This window comes from Carcharodon carcharias, chromosome 22, assembly GCF_017639515.1.
Source record: "Carcharodon carcharias isolate sCarCar2 chromosome 22, sCarCar2.pri, whole genome shotgun sequence".
Classification (NCBI taxonomy): domain Eukaryota; kingdom Metazoa; phylum Chordata; class Chondrichthyes; order Lamniformes; family Lamnidae; genus Carcharodon; species Carcharodon carcharias.
In genome coordinates this window covers 2868119-2895443 of record NC_054488.1, presented here as the reverse complement: position 1 = coordinate 2895443, position 27325 = coordinate 2868119, and the positions used below count along the sequence as shown (strand labels likewise).

The 27325-nt window shown below is 42.3% G+C and overlaps 1 protein-coding gene across 1 annotated transcript in view; it reads left to right on the top strand.

The window, feature by feature from the left end:
- llgl2 (LLGL scribble cell polarity complex component 2) overlaps window positions 1-27325 on the top strand; it is a 187104-nt gene that overhangs the window by 109245 nt on the left and 50534 nt on the right. Inside the window, exon 4 of the mRNA XM_041217423.1 lies at window positions 14786-14867. Coding sequence (XP_041073357.1) covers window positions 14786-14867 — 82 coding nt within the window. The remainder of the gene's footprint in view (window positions 1-14785; window positions 14868-27325) is intronic.

Sequence of the window (27325 nt, the reverse complement as noted above, 5' to 3'; positions counted from 1 at the left end):
ATGGTTAATAAATGTTGGCCTTGCCAGCGACATCCACACCCCATGAATGAATAATTTTAAAAAACCCTACAATTTATGATTGGCTGTCTCTTTTGTAGCAGGTCTATAGTGTCTCAGATTAGTTGATGCTTCAGTTAAAATTAAAGTCTTGTAAAGCAGAGGATTCTCGGTAAGCTGCATGGCTTCTTGCAGTTGAATGTCCAGGTGATTGGTTCTCAGGTGAACTGGAAGTTGGAACCGGTTGGATGGAGTCTTTTTCCCATTTTTGAGGTATTGCTTTTTATTATCATGGCTGCTTAGATGACTTGCAGCTGGTTTGATGGCTTTCTGTTGGAACTCTGTCACTGCAGAACAGCTTCTGGCTGGTTTGAAAGCAAAGTATGGCTCTCATCATGTGACTTTTTCAAGTCCAATGTCCTTTTCCAAATAAGGAAGGTGGTTAACTCGATTATATGTGTGGTGGTTTTCACACCTTGAGAGTTTGAGACTGCTAGTTTCTTCGTATCTGAATTACCTGTTCAATTTGAAACTGCCCTTTTGAATTCATTTCAGGAAAAAGCATTGTGTCAACATGAGTCTGGATGGTTCCTTTTGTTCCCTCTGGAGATGGGAGTATTTTAATCCATAAAAGTCAGGTGACCTCAGGTGCCATTTTTTGCACCTTTTTTATGGTTAGTTTTAAAATAAAATCAGTTTAAAGTTCAGAATATACTGGAAAAGACAACAGTAAGAAAAAGAAAGCAAAATATGTTTTAAAAGGCAGGAAACTTGTAAATGTTGATGTTCAGAAAGGTTTGGGGGTACTCGTACTATAGTTTTACATAAACATCCTGGTGTCCTAACAGCTTGCTCATGGTGAGCAAATGGCCCAGGACCCACTTATAAGGTTGCCCATAAGACCAATCTTATACAAAAACAGAATTACCTTCACTTCCTCTCTCCTCACCGTCCAAGGGCCCAAACACTCCTTTCAAGTGAAGCAACATTTCACTTGCATTTCCCCCAACTTAGTCTACTGCATTCGTTGCTCCCAATGTGGTCTCCTCTACATTGGAGAGACCAAACATAAACTGGGCGACCGCTTTGCAGAACACCTGCGGTCTGTCCGCAAGAACCCAAACCTCCCTGTCGCTTGCCATTTTAACACTCTACCCTGCTCTCTTGCCCACATGTCTGTCCTTGGCCTGCTGCGTTGTTCCAGTGAAGCCCAACGCAAACTGGAGGAACAGCACCTCATCTTCCGACTAGGCACTTTACAGCCTTCCGAACTGAATATTGAATTCAACAACTTTAGCTCCCTCCTCCATCCCCACCCCCTTTCTGTTTCTTCCCCCTTCCTTTTGTTTTTTCCAATTATTTATATAGATTTTTCTTTTCCCACCTATTTCCATTATTTTTAAATCTATACTTCTTATGCCCTGTTAGTCTCATTTCACCCCACCCCCACTAGAGCTGTACATTGTGTGTCTTGCCATCCATTTTAATTAGCACAGTCTCTTAGATAATATTACCACCTTCAACACCTCTTTGTTTTTTTGTCTGTGACATCTTTTGATTATCTGCTCCTATCACTGCTTGCTTGTCCCGACAACCATACCGCCCCACCTCCACTTCTCTCCCCACAATCTCCCCCCCCCCCCCCCCCCCCCACCTTAAACCAGCTTATATTTCACCCCTCTCCTAATTTTACTCAGTTCTGTTGAAGGGTCATGAGGACTCAAAACGTCACCTTTGCTCTTCTCTGCCGACGCTGCCAGACCTGCTGAGTTTTTCCAGGTAATTCTGTTTTTGTTTTGGATTTCCAGCATGCGCAGTTTTTTGTTTTTAGAGCAATCTTATAGCTCATTTTGTGGTTCCTAAAGCTGTCTTTAATAATTGGATGTCTTTAGATCTGCCAAATCTGGCTGATCCTTGGCGATGTGTTCAGATGATCTTTTCAACTGTCCCTCCCACAGGCTCCTGCCATTGGTCACCCAACATGTCAATCATCCCAAGACATTTCAGTGTGTCCAGTTTGACTTTTGAAAATCTGGTCACCGTAACACAGTTAGCCTGCAAGTACTGCCAGTAATTAGGAAAGCAAATGGCATGTTGGCCCTTTATTGCTTGGGACTGGTGTACAAGAACAAGGACATCTTGCTACTTGAGGTGAGAGTGACTGCCCTTGACATCAAGGCAGCATTTGACCGAGTGTGGCATCAAGGACCCCTAGCAAAACTGGAGTCAGTGGGAATCGGGGGAGAAAACTCTCCGCTGGTTGGAGTCATATATAGCACAAAGGAGGATGGTTTTGTTTGTTGGAGGTTAGTCATCTCCGCTCCAGGACACCACTGCAGGAATTCCTCAGGGTTAGTTCCTAGGCCCAACCACCTTCAGCTGTTTCATCAATGACCTTCCTTCCATCATAAGGCCAAAAGTGGAGATGTTCACTGATGATTGCACAATGTTCAGCCCCATTCATGACTCCTCAGTTACTGAAGCAGCCCTTGTCCAAATGCAGCAAGACCTGGACAATATCCAGACTTGGGCTGACAAGTGGCAAGTAACATTCATACTGCACAAGTGCCATGCAATGACCATCTCCAACAAGAGAGAATTTAACCAGCCCCTGTTGACATTCAATGGCATTACCATTGCTGAATCCCCCACTATCAACATCCAGGGGGTTACCATTGACCAGAAACTGAACTGGACTAGCCACATAAATACCAAAGCAGGCCAGAGGCTAGAAATCCTGCAGTAACTCACCTCCTGACTCCCCAAAGCCTGTCCACCATCTACAAGGCACAAGTCAGGAGTGTGACTGAATACTCTGTTTGCCTAGATGTGTGCAGCTCCAACAACACTCAAGAAGCTTGATACCATCCAGGGAAAAGCAGCCCACGTGATTGGCACCCCATCCACAAACATTCACACCCTCCACCACTGACAGATAGTGGCAGCGTGTACCATCTACAAGATGCACTGCAGAAACTACCAGGGTTCTTTAGGCAGTGCCTTGCAAACCCACGACCACTATCATTTAGAAGGACAAGGACAGCAGACACATGGGAACACCATCACCTGGAAGTTCCCCTCCAAGCCCCTCACCATTCTGACTTGGAAATATATCGCCGTTCCTTCACTGTCACTGGGTCAAAATCCTGAAACACTCTCCCTAACAGCACTGTGGGTGTACCTATGCCACATGGACTGCAGCAGTTCACCACCACCACCTCAAGGGCAATTAGGGATGGGCAATAAATGCTGACTCCCAACTTTAATTTCTGGTCTGTACCATCTTGGGTGATGTGAAACTTGGAGGCTGCAATTTTTTCTCACGTTTGAGGGAGCGAGGGGGTGGAGGATATGTGGATATCTGGTGAGAGCTACACCAGGATTGGCTCTCATTTCTGACCAACTATCACTTCTCCATCCTCTCTGGTAATCTGCTGACTTGGCAGTCCCTCACACAACCTTTGCCCCAAACTTCCATCACTGTTCATCTTCTCCCAACCCCTTCCTACCCTGGCCCTGTCCAACTTGAGCTCTAATATCAGAACCATCTTCTGCTTCTGTGAGCCTCTTCCCAATGCATTACATTAACTGAGCCTAATGCAACGTTCTATATGAATCCTAATGTAAGCACTGTCCCTCTCCATTTCAAAATCTCTCTGCCTCTATTTCAAAGTCCATCCTCTCCAGCCTTTCCTCTAGTCTCTCCTTGAATTCTTCCCAGCCCAATCTTCAGCTCTGCCCTGGCTTCCTCATGAATTCCCTTCAGTCTGGCTTCACCCTGGACTAAGGCACCAATGATTTTTCTGTCACCGTGGCCACTCTGCATTATCCATCCTTAGCCTCCTCGAGCTGTTGGCTGGGCTCAGTGCAGTATATCATGTCATCCTGCTCTGTAAGTGTATGTGTGTGATCCCTGCCTGTCCCAGCGTGGCCAGTGCATCTCCAAAAGGCTTTCACTCTCTCCTGGAAGGCACTGTCCTTGGTTGCTCATTTTTGTGTAGCTCAGTGACATCATTTCATAAGCACTAGTTCAACTTCTGTCTCTGCAATCTGCTGCTGACTCCCATCTCCCATAGTACCTGTGCTTTAAATCTGATTAGTTGCGATGAGCTGGAATTTCCTTCTATTAAACTAATGCCATTGTCCTTGGGGTTCCAACAAAACTCTGCACTTGCTTCATTGACTCCCTATCCTTCACTCGGACTGTATACTTAAAACCCAACAACTTTTCTGTCACGGTGACCAATTACTTCCACCTTCATTACTTTGTCACCTCTGCCCATACAGCAAAATCCTAATCCAAACCTGCACGATCTCCAGGCCAACCTTATCCAATTTCTTGAACCCATTGCCTATCCTTCCTGCACCAATCCCTGCCAATCCATCACTCCCATTCTTGTGGACCCACACTGGCTCCCCATCCCTCTACCTCCACCCCCAGTGGACCAAGTTTAAAATTTTTCTCCCTCACCTCCAACCCACATGGCTGATCTAATTTTAACCTCAACTTCACATTCCTGTCTACCCTTGATAACCTTTCACCCCTTTGCTTATGACAAACCCACCTACTTCTGCCTCAACCACCTTTTTGAGGAAGAGAATTCCAAAGTGTCTCAATTCTCTGAGGAAAAAAATGTTTGTCCGAAGACCCAGAACTTGCTTCTTCATTCCCCAAGAGACCCTGGATATATTTTCTATGTTAAAGACTCTATAAATGTAGCTTGTTTACCTCGGTGTGACTGTTTGTTTACAGCTCACTTGGGTGATTGGATCCAAAACAGCTTGTTCTTTTGTCAGAGGTGCAGATTTGACTTGGAGTAGACTTGAGGGAGAGCTTGAGGGAGGCAGGCAGCAGAAGGCAGTTTGTACCCCAAGTATCAGCATCTTAAGGGAAGAGGGGAAAATTTTGTTCAGTTCTAACTGAAAAGTCCGGACCAATGTGAATTGACCCCTGTGTTAAGTGCTAGGGTTAAAGTATATTGCTGCCTGAGCTCTGTGAAAGAAAAAGTGGCTGGGTGATTCTCGGGCAGATTAATAACTGAACAATTCTCCAAGATTTACTGACAGCCTCATTGACTTGAAAAGGTTGTTTTTAATTTGATTTGTATTTCCACACATGTGCAGTACCCCACAGAAAAAGGTAGGTGGGTGACTCTATACCAGAGACTCAAACAGGGTAACCAAGGAGTCATCAGGACCATCTAAAATTCCAAAATGTAGCTGAGATCAGCTGAAGAGTATCTTACTACTTGTGCTTTATTTCTTGTCCCACCTATAATAGCTTCGCAGATAAAACATGTGAACCATTTCTAGGATGTTGACCAGTTGTTGCCGCTCCATGAAGTGGAACCTTTCATATCAGTGCTGCTGGTTGTCCTAATGTGCACGTAACTCTTGGAACAGAGAACATGGCAGGTCAAGTTGTAATGAGGAGCCCAGAATAGACAGCAGCATGGGACTGGGTTGATGCAGGAAAAACTCTAACTGAACAATAAGCTGCCTTTAAAGAAGAGAGAGTCTGGACACAGACATGGTATATTCCCACAACAGATGTCAAGTGGATAATACAACCAAGAACCATGTTAAGTATAGAAGATTCAGAGGGTAATTGATAAAGCAAATAAGGGAATAAAGAGAGCATGGAAAGAGACTGGTAGCTAACGTAAAAGAGAATCCCAAAGTCTTCTATAAGCATATAAATAGAAGAAGACTGGTAAGAGAAAGAGAGGGGCCGATTAGAGACCAAAAATGGGATTTGTATGTAACGGCAGGGAGCATAGCTGAGGTCTTAAGTCAATACTTTGCATCTGTCTTTACCAAGGAAGAAGATGCTACCCAGGCCATGGTGAAAGTGAAGGTAATTCGGACACTAGAAAGGTTTAAAATTGATAAGGAGGTATTGGATTGGCTGTACTTAAAGCTGATAAGATACCAGGACTGGGTGAGATGCATCCCAGGTTATTGACAGAAGTGGAAATTGTGGAGGCACAGGCCATAAATTTCCAACCTTCCTTATACTTGGACTGGAAAATTGCAAATATTACACCCTTGTTCAAAAAAGGAGTAAAGAGAAGCCAGTAACTACAGGCTAGACAGTTTAACCTCGGTGGTGAGGAAGTTTTTAGAAACAATTCAGAACAAAACTAACCGCCAATTGGGCAAATGCAGGTTAATTAAGGAAAGCCAGCACAGAGTTGTTAAGGGGAAATAGTGTTTAACTAACTTGCTGGAGTTTTTTATGAAGGTAATGCTATTGATGTGGTATGCGTGGATTTCCAAAAGGCATTTGATATCATGTCTTAAAATAGGCTTGTGTGCAAAGTTGGAGTCCATGGAATAAAACGAACAGTATCATCATGGATACGGAATTGGCTGGGTGACAGGAAACAAAAAGTAGCAGTTAATGGGTGCTTTATGGACTGGAGGAAGGTTTACAATGGAGTTCCTCAGAAGTTAGGACCCCTGCTCTTCCTGATATATATTAATGACCTGGACCTTGGTGCAATTTCAAAATTTGCAGATGATACAGAACTTGGAAGTATTGTGAACCAAGAGGAGGATTGTGTGAACTTCAAAAGGACATGGACAGGTTGTTAGAATGGGCAGACAAGTGGCAGATAAGATTTAATGCAGTGAAGTGATTCATTTTGGTAGGAAGAAATGTGGAGAGACAATATAAAATAAACGGTACAATTCTAAACAGGGTGCAGGAGCAGAGGACCTGGTGTATATGTGCATAAATCATAGAAAGTATCAGGACATGTTGAGAGCACATTTAATAAAACATATGGCATCCTGGACTTTATCAATAGCAGCAGAGAGTACAAGAAGCAAGAAAGTTGTGTTAAACCTGCATAAAACACAGGTTAGGCCTGAACAGGAGTATTGCATCCAGTTCTGGGCACCACACTTTAGGAAAGATCTAAAGGCATTGGAGAGGGTGCAGAAAAGATTCAAGAGAATGATTCCAGGGATGAGGAGCTTCAGGTATGTAGATTGATTGGAGAAATTGGGACTGTTCTCATTAGAGAAGAGAAGATTAAGTGGAGATTTGATAGAGGTATCCAAAATCCTGAGGGGTCTGGGCAGAGTAAATGGAGAGAAACTGTTCCCATTGGTGGAAGGATTGAGAGCCAGAGGGCACAGATTTAAGGTAATTGGAAAAAGTAGCAATGGCAATATGAGGAAAAACTTTTTCATTTAATGCCCATCCCTAATTGCCCTTGAGAGGGTGGTGGTGAGCTGCCGCCTTGAACCACTGCAGTCCATCTGGTGCAGGTACACCCACAGTGCTGTTAAGGAATTCCATAATTTTGACCCAGCAACAGTGACATAGTTCTAGGTCAGGATGGTGTATGGCTTGGAGGGGAGCTTCCAGGTGGTGGTGTTCCTTAGACACCTGCTTCCCTCGTCCTTCTCACTGTCGAGGTCGTGGGTTTGGAAGGTGCTGTCCGAGGAGCCTTAGTGAGTTGCCGCAATGCATCTTATAGATGGTACATGCTACTGCCACTGTGCATCAGTGGTGGAGGGAGTGAGTGTTGAAGGTGGTGGATGGGGTGTCGATAAAGCAGGCTGCTTTGTCCTGGATGATGTCAAGCTTCTTGTTGTTGGAGCTGCACTCATCAAGGCAAGTGGAGTGTGTTCCATCATGTTCCTGACTTGTGCCTTGTAGATGGTGGACAAGCTGTGGGGAGTTGGGAGGTGAGTTACATGCCACGGAATTCCCAGCCCCTGACCTGCTCTAACCATGTGGACACAGACTGCTTCAGCATCTGAGGAGTTGTAAATGGTGCTGAACATTGTACAGTCATTAGTACACATCCCCACTTATATCTTTATGATGGACAGAAGGTCATTGAGTTTGAAGATGGATGGGCCTAGGACATTAACCTGAGAAGCCTTTTCTTTTATTCATTCATGGCTAGGCTGGTGTTTATTACCCATCCCTATTTGCCCTTGTTCAGAGGGCATTTAATAGTCAATCACATTGCTGTGGGTCTGGAGTCACAAGTAGGCCAGACCAGGTAAGGACAGCAGATTTCCTTCCCTAAAGGACGTTAGTGAACCAGATGGGTTTTTACAACAATTGGCAATGGTTTATTTTTAATTCCAGATTTGTATTGAATTCAAATTTCACCATTTGCAATGTTGGGATTCGAATCCGGGCACCCAGAGCATTACCCTGGGTCTCTGGAATATTAGTCCAGTGACAATACCACAATGATGTCCAGAGACTGAGATGATTGACTTCCAACAACCACAACCATCTTCGTTTCTGCTAGGTATGACTCCAACTATTGGAGTTTCTCCCCCCGATTCCCATTGACTTCAGTTTTGCTCAGGTTTGCACTAGGTCAAATGCTGCCTTGATGCCAAGGACAGTCACTTTCACCTTATCTCTTGAATTCAGCACTTTGGTCCATGTTTGGAACAAGGCTGTAATAAGGTCAGAAGCTGAGTGGCCCTGGTGGAATCCAAACTGAGCATTGGTGAGCAGGTTATTGCTGTATAAGTGAGCTTGATAGCAGTGTCGATGACCCCTTCCATCAATTTGCTGATGATTGAGAGCAGACCAATGGGGCAGTAATTGGCTGAGTTGGATTTGGCCTGATTTTTGTGGGCAGGACAAACCTGAGCAATGTCCCACATTGCCAGATAGATGCCAGTGTAGTAGCTATACTGAAACAGCTTGGCTAGGAGCACAGGTCTTCAGTACTATTGCCGGAATGTTGTCAGGGTCCAAAGCCTTTGCAGTATCCAGTGCCTTCAGCCGTCTCTTGATATCATGTGGAATGAATCGAATTTGCTCAAGACGGGCATTTGCGTTGCTGAGGTGGATCATCCTCTAGGCAGTTCTGGCTGAAGATGGTTGCAAATTCAGTCTTATCTTTTGAACTAATGTGCTGGGCTCAATCATCATTGAGGATGGGGATATATGTGGAGCTTCCTCCTCCAGTTAGCTACTTAATTGTCCACTGCCATTGATGATTGGATAACTTAGATCTGATTAAATGGTTGTGGGATAGCTTAGTTCTGTCTATCACATGCTGCTCCTGCTGTTTGCCATGCAGGTAGTCCTGTGCTGTAGCTTTGGCAGGTTGACACCTCATTTTTAGGTACACCTGGTGCTGCTCCTGGCCTCCTGCACACTTCATCGAATCAGGGTTGATCCCCTAGCTTGATGGTGTTGTGGATATGCTGGGCCATGAGATTACAGATTGTGGTTAAATACAGTTTTGCTGCTGCTGCAAAAACAGAAAATGCTGGAAAAACTCAGGTCTAACAGCATCTGTAGAGAGAAAAACATAGCTACCGTTTTGAGAGCGCATGACTCTTCAGAGCTACAGAGAAGTGAAAATGTGATTACATTTATACTTTTTAGGGGGGGTGAAGCAGATGAGGCTGGATAGAAGGCCAGCGATAGGTGGGGGCAAAGGAGAGACTGACAAAGATGTGATGGACAAAAGGGGTATTAGTGGTATTGGTACTGGCTAAAGGAGATGTTGATGGTGAATGTGATGATAGCTGGACAAAGGTAAGCACTCTGGAAAGAATTTGGTTGTGAAAGTGAGTTTTGGTAAACACCTTGTCAAACACCAGGAGGGAAATGGAATTTTGCTGGAAATGTTTATCTTATAGTTTTGCTGCTGTTGACCCACAGTGCCTCACGGATGCCCAGTTCTGAGTTGCTAGACCTGTTTGTAATCTTTCCCATTTAGCACGGTGGTAGCGCTAAACGATAGAGGGGATACCCTTTATGTGAAGGCAGGACTTTGTCTCCACAAGTTTTGTGCGATGGTCACTCCTACTGCTACTGTCCTGGACAGATGCATTGGTGAAGGTAGATTGTTAAAGATGAGGTAAGTTTTCCCTCTTAGGGTCTCTGACAGGTGGTAAGGCAACTGTCTTGCAGCCATGCCCTTTAGCACTCAGCCAATTCGGTCAATAGTGGTGCCACCAAGCCACTCATGGGTTGTTAAAGTCCCCCATGCTGAATGCATTCTTTGCCTTTGCCACCCTCTGTGCTTCATCCAAGTTGTCTTCAAATGGAGTACTGATTCGTCAGCTGATGGGGAGACAGTGGGTAGTAATCAGCAGGAGGTTTACTTGCCCTTGTTTGAACTGATGCCATGTGACTCCCAATGCAACTCCCTTCTGACTGTATACCATTGTGGCACCACCTCTGGTGGGTCTGCCCTGCTGATGGGACTGGACATACCAGGGGTGGTGATGGTGGTGTCTGGGACTTGTCTGCAGGGTGTGATTGATGAGTATGGCTGTCAGGCTGTTGCTTGACTGGGTTTGGCTGTTTATGGGACAGTTCTCCCAATTATGGCACAAGCCCCCAGATGGGGGACTTTGCAGTGTCGACAGGGCTCAGGTTGCTGTTGTCATTTCATGTGCCCAAGTCGATATTGGATGGTTCGTTGCTTTTTTTTTTTTCATTCCTTTTGGACTTCATAGTGGTTTGATACAACTGAGTATCAGAGGGCATATAAGAGTCAACCACATGGTTGTGGGTCTGGAGTCACAGAGTACAGACTAGGTAAGATTTCCTTCCCTAAAGGACATGAATGAACCAGTTGGGTTTTTATGACAATCGGCATTGGCCACCATTACTGAGATTAGCTTTTAATTCCAGATTTATTAATTGAATTCAAATTCCACCAGCTGCTGTGCTGAGATTTGAACCTGTTCCCAGAGCAGTGAGCCCCCAGTCCCATGGGCCTCTGGATTACTAGTCCAATGACCTTATCGCCATGCCACTGCCTGTCCCAGCAAGGTACAATCACATGATGAAGAAAACCAGCTGCAGTGAATCAAAGTAAAATTTATTAAGCAAGGATGGTAAATATACTTAAAAAGGCAGTGAAGACGGCATGGATTAACCCACAGAGACAGTGGATCATCTGAGTGCTAATACCACAATCAAAGTCTTTCTCTTTGTCCTGGCTTGAGCTGTGTCTTCCGGACGGTTGTCACCAGAGGAGTGATGGTGATGACTGTGTCAACAACTTTCAATATTTATTTCTAAATCTGAACGGCTTAGTGCCAAATTTGGACATAGGTTATATTAAATCTTTCAATTGGCTGAAAGTGAGGCCACTTGCTTTCTCTTCCCACCTTCATGACTCAGTTCATGTAACCAGTAACTTAAAACAAATGCTCGTTGTTTGTACTCAATGCTATCTCTAGGTGTTACAGTTGGCCTTCTCAAGTGCCAGGGTTAAACAGTGTCTCTTGGGGTAAAACTGAAGAAATAAGCAAAGAAGTTATTTTAAATGGCTTACTCTGTTTATTATACTTAAATGATCAATATGTTAGGATCGATTCTAATTAAAATGTCTATGTGTTGCTACTAGCCTTACGAACATACGAAGATATGAAATAGGAGCAAAGGTAGGCCATTCAGCCCGTTCAGCCCGCCAAGCCCGCCCTGCTTTTCAACAAGATCGAGGCTGATCTGTTTGTGTTTCGAATTCCACGTTCCCATCTACCCCCGATAACTTTTGATCCCTTTGCCTAACAAGAATCTATCTAGCTCTGCCTTAAAAATATTCAGTGACCCCGCCTCCACCTTCTGAGGCCGAGTTTCAAAGTTGCACAACCTCTGAGAGAGAAAATGTACTCCTCATCTCTGTCCTACAGGCGTGACCCCTAATTTTAAAACTGCCCTTAGTTCTGGACTCACCCACAAGAGGGAACATACTTTCTACGTCCACCTTGTCAAGGCCGTTCAGGATCTTGTATACTTCAATCAAACCATCCCTCACTCTTCTAAACTCCAGCAGAAACAAGCCCAGTCTGTCCAACCTTTCCTCATAAGACAACTCGCTCATTCCAGGTATCGGTCTAGTAAGCCTCCTCTGAAGCACCTCCAATGCACGTGCATCCAAACTGCACACAGTATTCGAAGTGCGGCCTCACCAATACTCTGTGTATAACTGGAGCATAACATCCTTACTTTTATGTTCCGTTCCTTTCATAATAAAGGATAACATTCCCTTAGCTGCCTTGATTACTTGCTGTACCTGCCATACTAACTTTTTGTGACTCATAGATGAGAACACCTAGATCCCTCTGCACCTCTGAATTCTGCAGTCATTCTCCGCAGAATTCTGCTTTTTTTATTCTTCCTGCCAAAGTGAACAACTTCATTTTTTCCCACATTATATTCCATCTGCCAGATTTTTGCCCACATACTCAGCTTATTTACATCCGTCTGCAAACTCCTCATGCCTCCTTCACAACATATTTTCCTACCTAACTTTGTGTTATCTGCAAATTTATCTGACATGCCTTTGTTTCCCCCGTCCAAGTCATTGATATAAATTGTTAAAAGTTGAGGTCCCAGCACAGGCTCCTGTGGGACTCCACTCATCAGACAGTTTGCCAATCAGACAAAAACCCATTTATGCATACTCTCTCTTTTCTGCCAGCCAGCCAATCCTCTATCCACATTAATAAGTTACCCCTACACCATGAGCTTTTATTTTCTGCAATAACCTTTGATGTGGCACCTTATCAAATGCCTTCTGGAAATCCAAGTACAGTACATCTACAGGCTCCCCTTCATCCATAGCACATGTTACTCCTTCAAAGAACTCTAATAAATTGGTCAAACAGTATTTCCCTTTCACAAAACCATGCTCACTCTTCCTGATTACCTTGTTTTTCTAAGTGCTCACCTATAACCACCTAATGATCGATTCTAACACTTTTCCCATGACAGACGTCAAGCTAACTGGCCTATAGTTTCCTGTTTTCTGCCTCCCTCCCTTCTTGAATAGAGAGGTTATATTTGCTGCTTTCCAGTCTGATGGAACTTGTCCAGAATCTAGGGAATTTTGGAGAATTAACACCAATGCATGTATTACCTCATTAGCCAGCTCTTTTAAGATGAAGTCAATCTAAAGAGGGATTTATGCTGAGAATTCTTAGGAGGCCTTGGGTGTGCCTTTAAAGCAAAGGGGTGCTGTCTAGGAACACTCCTGGCAAGCTAACTCTTATCAGCAAAACCGTTCTCCCTCAGTACTGACAGCCTTGAGCCTCGCAGCTGCAATTGCTAGCAGCCTGGTCAATTTAACCATTTAATTATGCATCTCCCAGCAAGCAAAAATTTAAGCTAGTCTATTTTAAGTGTAGTTAGTATGGGATTCCAAAATGTTAGCCCTCATTAATATAAAATCCTAAAAACGGTATATTATCAAAATCACATCCCCTACAACTGTTGCTTTGTGTTTGTTACAAGCCTCTCCTACTTCTTGATTAACTGTACTGTTAGAGCAATATTATTGTCAGGGGGCTCTTGAACTAAATCCACCAGTGTTTTCTACCCTTGTTATTCCTTATCTCCACCTATACTGACTGTACTTCCTGTTCTTTTGAGCCAAGATCCTTCCTCACTACTGTCCAAATGTCACCCTTTCTCATCAGAGCTACACTCCACCTTTTCCATTTTATGCCTTTTCTATACATCAGTCCCCTGGAATATTTGATTCCTAACCATGGTCACCATGCAATCATGTGGATAAATCCTATTTAACTCCTCTTGTGCCATTAATTTGTCCAACTCATTATGAAAGCTTCATGTAGTCTGATAAAACGCCTTTCAGTTTTACTTCTCACTATGGTCATTTAATCTTGCAGGTTTGTGATTTAGCCTGATTGCAGCCTTCAGAGACTCTCAAACCTAAATTGGTTGCTCCAGTAAATCTGACAAATTGACAGGTTTGACCATTAGCCTTTTCTTTTTAGTCTTTTTATAACTGAGCTGGGATTAACAATGAACCCATGTGAACCCTTGTATCCTAGTTTGGTAGTTTTCTTGAGGAAATAATGAAGTACTTTAAAATGTTTCCAGAATTGGAGAAAATATTTGGGTATCACTAGTGTTAAATCTGATTACACTTGGAGACTGCACTTATGTTGCAGCCTCACTGCCCCAATGTGAGAGTAGAAAAGGTCTAATGGCGATTACTGAATCTGCTGTGGTTACTGAAATAAAAACAGAAAATGGAAAAACTCAGCAGACCTGACAGCATCTGTGGAGAGAGAAACAGAATTAATGTTTTGAGAGCAGGCTCTGAAGAAGAGTCATACAGACTCGAAATGTTAACTCTGTTTCTTTCTCCGCAGATGCTGTCAGACCTGCTGAGTTTTTCCACGATTTTTTGCTTTTATTTCAGATTTCCAGCATCCGCGGTATTTATCTGCTGTGGTTACTGCTGCTTGTTTATCTGGGAAACTCCATGACAAAAGCCCTCCATGATGATTTGAAATGATCTTTCTTGTGTTTGGTCCCAACATTCAGTTCACAGCACGGAAGTGGGCTATTCGGTCCAGCAGGTTCATCCCGGTATTTATGCTCCACAAGAGCCTCCTTCCCTCCTCTTCCTTTTCATACTGTCAGCAAAACCTTGTAGAACTTGAATTGTCAATTTGTAAAGTCTGCTTTTAAGCTAAAATTCCATTTAGGCACATTTTGGAGGCATCTTCACTAAGGCTTTAGAGCAATTTATAGGTACTGTTCAGACACACTTTGCTCCCGAGCCCCCACTCCTCTGTTGTCCAGTGGGGCTGAGGCCAGTTATAGAGGCTTGGGATCAGTTTCCTGGCATTACCCAGGAATGGACAGTGTGCCAGTGATGTACTTTTCAAATTGAGCCCATGGATCCAGAAATGGAGAGTTCCATTTTTTTCAGATTGGTTTAAGTTATGAACTTAAGTTTAAATGTTACACAATGGATGTGTGCTGAAAGTTGTGGTCCTTAACCTGTGGCTGTAGCTACGGAGCACCGGAGGTGGAGGTCATGGGCTTGCATGAGGAGAATGCAGCTGTTACCCAGATTCATTTCCTACCAGAACAGGTAATGCGTTCTTCTCTCTTCCTAATTATATTTTGTCACTTCGTGTTCAGGTGTTCTTCTTTCTGTTCTCCCCTCTTCCCTGATTACACTAATTCTAAGGTTTTGTAGATTTGTGATGATGTCTATTTCAACTCAAATCCAACCAGAATAGCTTTATAGAATGTTACTGGCAGCAAGTATAAAGTGGCATTCCACTCCACTCTGTGCTGTACATTGTAAACCAGAGCTCACTGGAAATCAGAAATCTTTCAATTTGTAATTAACGGTATAATTGTAACATAGGTGAAGGGCTAGAGGGAATGGCAAGTGCAACAAGTCTTTTTCTGGAAACTAGTGATGGGAACAGGAATCAGCCCTTCAATGAGAGGATGGTTGATCTGCAATCTAATTTCATAAACCACTTTAGCTCCATATCTCTTAAGACTTTTGGATAACAAAATCTATCAATCTCAGTTTTAAAGTTAACAGTTGATCAAGCATCAATTGCCATTTGTGGAAGAGCTTCAAATGTCTACTTCACTTTTCTATGTAAGTGTTTTCTAATTTCACTCCTGATAAATCCAGCTCTAATTTTTAGACTATACACTCTAGTTCTAGACTCCCCTCAACCAGTGGAAATAGTTTCTCTCTCTCTCTCTATTGTGCTTAATGTCTTGAAACTTCAATCAAATTAAGCCAGGTGTGGTGCCCAGAATTGCTCACAGTTCTCCAGATGCATTCTAAACACACCTTTTGAGACCTGAAGCATGACATCTACCCTCTTGTGTTCTAGTTCTGTGGATATGAAGACCAACATTCCATGAGCCTTCTGATTATTTTTTGAACCTATCCATGACATTTTAATGATCTATGTACCTGCTTTGGCAAATCTATTTGGACATTCTAGCTTTTCACTTTTTTTATTTGTTCTTGAGTGTGAGCTTGGCTGGCAAGACCAACATTTATTGCCTATCCCTAATTGCCCTTGAGAAGGTGGTGGTGGAGATGCCTTCTTAAAGCACTGCAGTCCATGTGATGTAGATACACCCACAGTGCTGTTAGGGAGGGAGCTCCAGGATTTTTATCCACCAACATTGAAGAAACAGCGACATTGTTCCAAGTCAGCATGGTATGTGGTTTGGAGCGAAACTTGTAGGTGGTGGTGTTCCCCTGTGCCTGCTGTTCTAGTCCTTCTAGTTGATAGAGGTTGCAGATTTGGAAGGTACAGTCAAAGGAGTCTTGGCAAGCACACTGCTGCCACAGTGTACCAATGGTGGAGGGAGTGAAATATTCAAGGTGATGAATTGGGCCCCAAACAAGTGAGCTGCTTTGTCTTGGATGGTGTCAAGCTTCTTGAGTTTTGTTGGAGCTGCACTCATCCAGATAAGTGGAGAATATTCCATCAAACTACAGACTTGTACCTATTTGATGCTGGAAAGGCCTTGCGGAGTCAGGTGGTGAGTTACTCGCTGCAGGATTCCCAGCCTCTGACCTGCTCTTGTAGCCACAGTATTCATATAGTTGGTCCAATTCAGTTTCTGGTCAATGGAACCCCCCCATGATATTGATATTGGGGGATTCAGCAATGGTTATGCCATTAATGTCAAGGGGAGATGGTTAGATTTCCCCCTTGTTAGAGATACTCATGCCTAACATGTGTGGTGCGAATGTTACATGCCATTTATCAGCCCAAGCCTGAATGTTATCCAGGTCCTGTTTCATGCAGGCATAGACTGCTTCACTATCTAAGGAGTTGTGAATGGTGCTGAACACTCTGCAATCATCAGCAAACATTCCCACTTCTGACCTTACGTTGAAAGGAGTGAAGATTGTTGGGCCTAAGACACTACCCTGAGGAACTCCTGCAGTGATATCCTGGGGCTGAGATGATTATCCTCCAACAACCATAACCATCTTCCTTTGTGCTCGGTATGACTTGAACCAGCGGAGAGTTTTCCCCCTGATTCCCAGTGACTCCAGTTTTGCTAGGGCCCCTTGATGCCACACTAGGTCAAATGCTGCTTTGATGTCAAGGGCAGTCATTCTCACCTTGCTTCTGGATTTCAGCTCTTTTGTCCATGTTTGGACCATGGCTGTAATGAGGTCAGGAGCTGAGTGGCCCTGGTAGAACCCAAACTGAACATTGGTGAGCAGATTACTGCTAAGTGCACTATAACATTCCTTTACTTTGCTGATGATTGCAAGTAGACTGATGGGGCGGTAATCGGCCAGTTGGATTTGCCCTGTTTTTTGTAGACAGGACATACCTGGGCAGTTTTCCACATTGCCAGGTAGATGTCATATCGAGGCTGTACTGGAACAGCTTAATAAGGGTTAAGTATAGTGGTTAGTTATGGAGCTGTTATGACTGATGCAGTTGGTAAAGAGGAGTTATTTAAAATTCCCAGAGAGAAATTTTAAACAACTGTCATAATCGATAATTTTAAGTGTTATGTTTGAGATGTGACTCTAAACTCAGGAATCAGACCACTAGTTCACGAGGTTTTACGTTAAAATAAATGAAACATTTTATTAATTTACACACATTAAAATATATGTACACATGGCTACAAATTACTACTATCATAACTTTTAACAAATTGCCAAACTAATCTCCATTAAGACAACAGCAACAAATAGACTTAACCAAACACCAGGCAAAACAGTTTCACTTTACCAATTCAATGAGGTTCTTTTCACTGCGGAGCCAAATTAGAGACTTACAGCTGCCTTTTGATCTTATATTATCTCTGTTCTGCACACCTGAAAACTACTGAAGTTATGCCTACCACCACTGATTGAATTCAAATTCTCATTGTCTCACCAGTCTCTTTGAACTTTACCTTTTAACAATGAAATCCCATTCATTGTACCAATTTTATTAGCGATATAAACATATTGCTTGGTAGCTGCTGGAAAGGCATCAAGTTTTCACCCCACTTCTTGAATGCCCTGTTTAAAAAAATGCAAATACACTCTACCTCTCTGTTTACATATCAAACTAGCACATATCAAAGCACCCAGACTAGCTGACTTTAATCTAATTAAGACACCCACAGACTAAACCTCTATTTTAAAAGAAAAATATTTCCCAAAATATTATATACATCAATAGCTTCATGACAGGAGCACACGTCTTCAGTAGTATTGCTGGAATGTTGTCAGGGCCCATAGCCTTTGCAGTATCCAGGGCCATCCAGCCATTTTTTGATATCACGTGGAGTAAATTGAATTTTCTGAAGACTGGCATCTATAACGGTGGGGACCTCAGGAGGGGGCCACTTAGCACTTCTGGACGAAGATGGTTACAAATGCTTCTTTTACACTGACTTGTTGGATTCTCGCATCTTTGAGGATGGGGGTGCTTTTTGGAGCCTCCTCTTCCAGATAGTTGTTTAATTGTCCACCTATATTCACAATTGGATGTGGTGGAACTGCAGAGTTTTGATCTGATCAGTTAATTGTGCGATTGCTTGCCTCTGTCTATAGCAAATTGCTTCTGCTGTTTATCGTGCATGTAGTCCTGAGTGATAGCTTCACCAGGTTGGCACCTCCTATATTTTTAGGTGCTGTTCTTGACATGCTCTCCTACACTCCTTACTGAACCAGAACTGACCCCCTAGCTTGATGGCAATGGTAGAGTGGTGGATATAGTGGACTATGAGGTTACAGATTTAGAAAATACCCCCTTCTATCCTTTTTTGGGCCCAAAGTGTATGATCTCAGGATTGCCTACTTTGAAATTCACTTGCCACAATTTTGCTCATTCACTTAAAATTAAAGAGGTGTTAGTGGATTATGCTTTCATCTACCCTGCTTGCAATGCAGTTTATCTTTGTCATCAGAAAATTTGGATATGTGACTTTCTGTTTCATCAGCTAAGTTGTGAATAAATATGTTGAATAGCTGAGGCCCCAACATACATTCTGACGGGACACATCCTGTCAATTAGAGGACCTGCCCATTATACTTACTTTGTCTCCTGATGTTCAGCCGATTTCCCAGCCAGCTCAATAATTTGCTGTCAGTTCCATGAGTTTCAATTTCAACTAATGATGTCTGATGAGGGACTTTATTAACTACTTTCTGGAAGTCCAAATAAATAACATCCATAGCCATTCCCATGTCTACTACTCTTCCAAAAATTCAAACAGATTCGTCAGGCGTGAACTAACCTTTACAAATCTATGCTGATTCTCTCTGATCAGCTGGAAGTTTTCAAGGTGTTCAATCACCCTATCCTAAACTATAGACGCTAGTAATTTCCCAGTAAGAGATATTAGGCTAACTGGTCAGTACTTCCCGGCTGTTCCCCTCTCTCTTTGCTTAATTAGCATAAATTTCCAATCTAAAGGTCCAAATCCCAAATCAAAAACTTTGGAACATTATAGTTAGGACATCTGCAATGTTTGACTCTATGTCCTTTAAAACCCTCGGATGGAAACCATCTATTCCTGCAGGGTTGTCATTCTTTAATGCAATTGTTTTCTTAATTACTGTTGCCGTCCTGGTGTTCGTTTTGGTGACTCCCTGTTCCTGATTCAGTATTAGTTTCCTTTGATTGCCTGGCATGCTGACCTCTTCCTCTACTGTAAATACTGATGCAAATTACTTATTCAACATGTTCGCCATTTTCTTCTTTTCCTTGACAGTATCTTGTTATCAGGTTTCAAAAGGCCCAAATTGATTTTTACCACTAAGATAAAGCAAAATACTGTCGGAGCTATCCAGCTTCACCTGCTCCACCCCACTTAAACAGTATAAATTTCACCACATTTTTACTTCTCTTTCGCTCTGAAGGATAGTCATATGGACTCGAAACGTTAACTCTGTCTTTCTCTCCACAGATGCTGTCAGACCTGCTGAGTTTTTTCCAGCATTTTTTGTTCTTAATTATTACCACCTCTTTCCTAATGTAAAGGCTTTATTAATGTTGATTTTGGTTCTTGTAAATGCTTTTCATACGCCCTTTTTGTAGGTTTTAGCTGCTTTTTTCCAAGTCGCTAGGGTCTATGCTATTTTTGCTTTTTACAAACTTTTTCTTGTAGTTTTATATTATCATTTCCCCTTTCAGGTCCTATTCTTTAATTTAGCTCCTAGTTCCTGACATTCTTCAAACAGGAACTCTTGCCTACTCTTCATCTACTACTACTTCCAACATGGGCCACAACTGGATCCTGTTCTCCTCTCCAGTACTCTTTAAGCCAGTTTGAGATCTCTCTCACCCTGGGACCAGGACTTAAGATGGATGTGATCTGTCCACCCAGCCATTGAATCCTGTCCAATTATCACATTATGCTTCCCCTCTTCCTCCTCCCTACTTTAGGCAACCTCCTACTCCAAAGTAACGAGTCCCTGTAATACCAGCAAAGTTAGTGCCAGCGAAGGAAGATGTCAAATCTACAAGGTCTCAGCGGCGCTCTTGGGCTCCAGCACCATACAGCAATGTTGACTGTTGGGTGTCCATCAGTGTGTTCTGACTGAGGAAGAGTGGACAGGAGGATAAGTTTATGTACGTTTTGTAAATCCACCACAAGATTTCCCCAACTGAATACTTGCTGCTCTGTGTCCTCCTTGAATACTCATTGCCTCAATCCCTGGTTTACCAAACCTCTGGGATTGGCTGGTAGTCTGCCAAGTCTCAGGATCAATCTTAGATACTGATGCTAGCAGCCTGGGAGGGAAGTACTTTGTATTGGTCGTTCAGGCCTATATAACTCCCTCTCTCTCCACTCCAACCCCCCGCTCCCCCCAACCATCTTACCCACTTTCTTGGTGCTTGGGGAACCTGTACATCTGCTCAATAACTTCCTGCCTCCCATTTCAAGAATCACCCTGAAATTTCCACGTAGCTGGTCCCACCTTAGTTGTCATTAGGATTGTCAACCATCCCAGAATGGCCAGGAGTCTACCTGATTTGCCATCAATCTCCCAGTGGCTTTTAAAAGCAACCCAGGAGATTTTAAAAGGCACCTTTACTCCTCCTTGTACTGTCACTGGAAATAATCGATCAAATTGATGCCATAAGCTTAAATCTGAGTTGATTGGGAAAGACACACATTCCTAAAACAATATAATTCACCCCATTTGGTGCTTAGAAAATCAGATTGATAAATGTGACCAAGATTTGAGATTAGACAGTGCCAGTAAGTGAGCTCATCAACAGGGAAGACACAAACTGGGCCAACAGGGCAGAACCATAGTTCTGAGCCACTGTTACACGACAGGCTCTGTTTATGTGCTGAATACTTCCAGGTTCTGCAAATGATGTTAAGGTGGAGCTTGTTACTCTTGCGGTTTGTGTTGTAAGTATGAGCGCATGATTAAAGCAGTTAAAAATCAACGTTTCAAACACACCTCCAAGAGTAGATCTTCAGAGGCATAATAGACAGGCAGAGCTTGCTGTATCCATGCTGAGATCTGTCTGCCAATTAAAGGTGCTGGTTAAATTATTCATATCATTGAATTGGGAGGGCACTTTTTATAAAGTTTAGCATCACATCATACGAACATGCAAATTAGGAGGGGAGTAGGCCACTAGGCCCCTTGAGCCTGCTCCAACATTCAGTAAAATCATGGCTGATCTGATTGTAACCTCAACTCCACATTCCTGCCTACCCCTGATAACCTTTAACCCCCTTGCTTATCAAGAATCTGCCTACCTCTGCCTTAAAAGTATTCGAAGGCTCTGCTTCCACCACCTTTTGAGGAAGAGAGTTCCAAAGACTCTGAACCTCAGAGAGAGAATTTCTCATCAGTTGCAGTTGTCAAATTTGATACACTGTGTTGACTGAGTTAATAGTGAAAGTGTTTATTTGTTTTCTTCTAATCTTGGGGCATTTAACACAACTCGTGCTTGAAGCCAGTATTAAACATTTGAAAGTCCCCTAGGTGGTTGTTGTGGAGGAGAGAAAGAAGAAGCAGAAAGAGAAATAAATGTCCAAAAACTGAGTCTGGGAGAGTGGCCAAGGGAAGTGGGATGAGATGGTAGGGTGGATGAGAAATTGGGCCATGAAGCAATTCACTCACTCTCACCTTGCCACCAGCTTTCCATGACATCACTTCCACTGATATCTCCTTGAATATTTCCAGCCCAAATTGGCAACCCTAGTCATCATAACGACCAAAAAAATGACTCTCCAGTCTTGTGCTGAAGTTACAGTGGAGAACGGGACCAACTACTGGTAATTATAATTGCTCCACCATTGGTGGCCGTGCCTTCAGTTGCTTTGGCCCTAACCTCTGGAGTTCCCTCCCTCCATTTCTCTGCAATGGCTTTAAGACTCCTTTTAAGATACTCCTTTAAAACCTACCTCTTTGACCAGGCCGTTGGTCATCTGACTGAATATCTCCTTATGTGGCTTGGTATCATACTTTGTTTTATAATGCTCTTGAGTGCCGTGTGATGTTTCATTACATTAAAGGTACTATATAAATATAAGTTGTTGTTGAAATCCCTGCCTGCTTTCTGGGATTTTTAAAATTTTGTCCTTCCTATCAATGGACTGATTTGTATGTGACAATGAACAGTAAATTGCATAGTGTCCACTCTGGTGACAGAAGCCAAAGGCCTTTGTTTATTTCATGTTGCACAATTCCCAATGCTTTGATGTCATCACCTTCTACAATTCTTGAACTTACAGCATGGCCTGCGGACATTTGGTACTTAGCGAATGAAGGAATAAACAACTGCCCATGATGTAGGGGTATAGCTGCTTTCACGGTCACATTATATTGGCATTTTGCAATCATTTAGGTTTTGTCAACTTTTATTTTTAATCTTACTTTTACTGACACAAAATGCCCTGAAATTGTTCTAAATTTTTCGAACAAAACAAATATGATTTAATGGACACATCTGGGTTTGCTGTCAACATTATAAATTCAATTATTTGAATTGAAAGTATATTTTTAGAGGGAGTAAATGCAGCGGATATAATAATCTTGGATTTTCTAAAGTTCACAACTAAGTTCAATACATGTGGAGTCATACAATGAATTGTAGTTTAATAGTTAACTAGCAACAAAACCGAGTAGTAGATAAAAGAAGTTACTCCGACTGACAAATGATGGGAAGTGATGTTCCACAAGGATTGGTGCTAGAGCCATTGTTGCCCAGTTACATACACTATTTAGACTCTGGAATTGGAAGTATAATTTCAAAATTTGCAGGTGATACCAATTTGGGAGAAAAGAGTAAATACCGAAGAAGACTTAGGACAAAATGTAAGAAGTTAATAAATTTGAAGAACAGGTATGTGAAAAGTAAATTAATGCTGATATAGTCAAGGGTGAGGTGTTACACTTAGGATGAATAAGGAAGTCAAAGACTCCTTGGAAAATAAGAATCTAAATGGAATAGAGGAGCAGAGAGATCTCAGGTACAGATACACAAATCACAAGGTTAACAAGGCCATGAAAATGTGAATAAAGCACTTGGGTTCATTTCTCGAGGACGTAGAATTGAAAAGCAGAGAAATATGTTAAAGATCCCTGCAGGACTATACTTGCAATACCCTGAGTGGTGAGAATGTGGAACTCACTACTACAAGGAATAGATGAGGGCATAGGAATAGAAGGTTATTTTGTTGGGGTTAGATGAAATCAGGTGGGAAACATGCAAATAGTAAAAGTCAAATAGTCTGAGGAAGCATGGAGCCCATTAGGGACAAAAAGGAGACAGTATTATAGAGGCGGAAGACATGGCTGAGATACTAACTGAGTACTTTACATCTATCTTTACGAGAGAAGAGGATGCTGTCACTAGCAGTGAAGGAGGAGGCAGTAATATCAGATAGGATAAAAATAGACAAAGCAGAGGTACTTAAAATGCTGACTCCCTAACGCAGAGAAAGCATCCAGTCTATATGGAATGCATCATAATTTACTGAGGGAAGTTAGGGTGGAAGTTGCAGAGTTTCTTGCTACAATTTGTCAAGGAGCTGTCATATTTTTCCTAATATTACTGTGGGATACTTTAAAGCAGGCTTGTGTGTGTGTGTGGTTCCATGTGTGTGGCTAAGTTAATTAAACTAGGGACGGGTAGGCTGCAAGGTTTAAATTATCAAAGAAGTGAGGTGTAAAACAGGCATTTGAAATGGAGATGAGTAGAGCTAAGCTGAGGTCAACAGATATGGTGTGAATTGAAGTTGCATTTTTAGGTAAGTGGAGAAGTGTTTGATTTGCAAAGGGACATGGAAAATGTTTACAACTGGCAGGATAAATAAGTCAAGGTTATTGCGTTGATTCTTTTTTCCCACTGAAGTGCTGGCCATAATGAGAACATTCTGGGAAAAGTAATTTCTAAAGACAAGTGAGAAAAAATGGGATTTACAGATCAAAAAGGGAGAAATAAATTTAAAGAAGGATGGAAGGCTGTGTGAGGTGTGGTCATGTGAGATCTTGAAAGGTGACTATGTGAAACAGACTTGGCGGGGGGGGCGGGTGGGTAGAGGGGGGGGATCCTTTAACCACCCTGAAGAAGTTTGGTGTTCCAGTAACCAAAGTTGTGTTAAAAGCCTTTGGAATTCCATTGTCCAGTGGGTGCTTGTGGTAATACTGCTGGATGACTTTATAAATTTGGAATCTATTTGAACTTGCCTTAACCAGACTCCCAACTACACATTCCCTTTAAGTAGAAATTTGGGGAACTGTTATAACGGCGTAACTGAAATCTTGAGTGTGTTTTAAGTTTTTTTTTGTTCCTTTGTTAATGAATGTTTTCATTTAATCTTAAAATTTCTAAAGGTGATAGTGGACTCATTACAAAAACAAAAATACCTGGAAAAACTCAGCAGGTCAGGCAGCATCTGCGGAGAGGAACACAGTTAACGCTTCGAGTCCGTATGACCCTTCAACAGAACTAAGTAAAAATAGAAGAGAGGTGAAATATAAGCTGGTTTAAGGGGGGGTGGGACAAGTAGAGCTGGATAGAGGGCCAGCGATAGGTGGAGATAGACAAAAGGACAAAGAGTTTTGAAGATGGTGATATTATCCAAGGAATGTGCTAATTAAGGGTAGAAAGCAGGACAAGCAAGGTACAGATAGCCCTAGTGGGGGTGGGGTGAAGGAATCATAAAAGGCTAAAAGGTAGAGATAAAACAAGTGGACTCATTACGTCTGACTTCAGTGCACAAGCCTTCGTGAAGTAAATAGAAATTGCAAAATCGTTGTGATAGCGTGGCCAAGTTTCGCTTGTGAATTTGGTCAGCCTGACAAATACCACCTGCCACATCATAAATTTTCCAAAACTCTTGAATATCAGGGTGTTACTAGAGGACTGGAAGTATACAAAAGCAAAATGCTACAGATTCTGGAATCTGAAATAAAAACAAAAACTGTTGGAAATACTCAGCAGATCAGGCAGCATTTGTGGAGAGAGAATCAAGGTTAATGTTTCAGGTTGTGACCTTTCATCAGAACTGGGAAAAGTAAGAATTGAAGCAAGTGAAAAAGGACGAAAGTGAAGGTCTGATAAGGTGGAAGACAGAAGAGACCAAAGAACTAGTAATGGGACAAGTAAAGAAACAAATGATGTGTGCAGAGGAGGTGTGAATGGCAGAATAATGAACAGCTGCCAGTGGAAAGCAAAAACCAAAACCTACAAGGTTAGAGGAAATGAAATGGGTGCAGAGATTATGGTCTTTAGTTGCTGAACTCAGTGTTGAGTCCAGAAGCCTATAAGTGTCTAATTGAAAGATAAGATGCTGTTCCTCGAGCTTGTGTTAAGCTTCACTGGAACCTTGCAGGAGGCCTAGGATAGAGGGGTCAGCATAACAGCAAGGTAGATAATTAAAATGACAGATTCAACAATTTCAGACTATATACTCTGCCTTCCTTTTGTTTACCTTTTTTTTGCAGGTTTTTGTTTTACGCTTATTTTTCTTATTTTTGCCTTTGGATGGTAGCTATTCTTCATTCTGCCATTCACACCTCCTCTAGACACACGTTTTATTGCTCCCCACTCTCTTTAGCCTTACACCAACAACCCTTTTGTAATCTAAGCACTCCTGCCTTCTATCCTATCACAGGCCTTCCCCTTTGTTCTTTTTCCTCACTATCCCCTTTCACGCTCAAAACTTATAACAATTCTAACTTTTTTCAATTCTAATGAAGAGTCACAGAACTGAAATGTTAACTCTGTTCATATCTCCACAGGTGCTACCAGATCTGCTGAATATTTCTGGCATTTTCTGTTTTAATTTCAAATGTTGTTCTTTTTAGAAAAAGAGAGAAGCCTGGTTATACAGACCAATCTTCCTAATGTCAGTGGTGGGGAAGCTTTTTTGAGACGGTAATCCAGGATGAAAATAATTGGCATTTGGAAAACCAGGGACTAATAAATGGAAGTCAGTGCAGATTTGTTAAAGCTAAAAGGAAGTATACAGTGATGTTCCTGGTAGGGGGGATGGGGAGCAGTATTTGGAGCACTGCTCTTTTTAATATATGTTAATAATAGTCGCTTGGTAGACAGAACTTGGGTATTGCTGAAAAGAGACATCTTGTGTAAGACAAAAAGCTTTCTCAGCATTTCTCTCTCTTTTTCATTCATACATACGTTAATAACCTGGACTTGCATATACACAACGTAATGTCGAAATTTGCAAATGATACAAAACTCAAATGTAGTGAACAATGAGGAGGATAGTAGCAGACTTCAGGAGGGCTAGTGAAATGGACAGACAAATAGCTGATGGAATTTAACACAGAAAAGAATGAAGTGATGCATTTTGATGGGAAGAATGAGAGGCAATATGAACAAAATGGTACAAATTTAAAGGGGTGCAGGATCAGAGAGACCTGGGGTGTGGTCTTTTGAAGGTAGTAGGGCAAGTTGAGAAGGCTCTTAAATTATGTGGGATCCTTGGCCTTGTTAATAGGAATAGAATACAAAAGCAAGGAAGTTCTGGAGAACTTCTGTAAATCACTGGTTAGGCCTCAGCTTGAGTATTTTGTTCAGTTCTGGGGCACCACACTATAAGAAAGAATGTCAAGGCCTTGGATAAGATGCAGAGATTTACTGGAATGGTAGAATGGATGAGGGACTTCAGTTATGTGGACTGGGTGCTCAGCCTATGGTTGCTCTCCTTGAAGCGAGAAGATTAATAGGAGATTTAGTAGTAGTGTTCAAAATCACGAAGGGATTTGACAGGATAAATTTAAGAGTTACTTGTTTCCAGTGGCAGGAGCATGGGTAACCAGAGAATGCAGATTTAAGGTGATTGGGAAAGAAGCAGACCTGACGTGAGGAGAAATGTAGTTGCATTCAATTTGTGATCTGGAACGGGATGCTGGAAGCGAATTTAATAACACTCAAAAGGGAATTGGATCAAAGATTGAAGGGCAAAAAATTACAGGGCTGTGGGGAAAGAGCAGAGGAGTGGGATGAATTGGATAACTCTAGTAGCACAGGCATGACAGCTGGATGGCAACTTTGAGTGTAACATTCTGTGATTCTAGGAACCGTGTGGAGCTGTTTG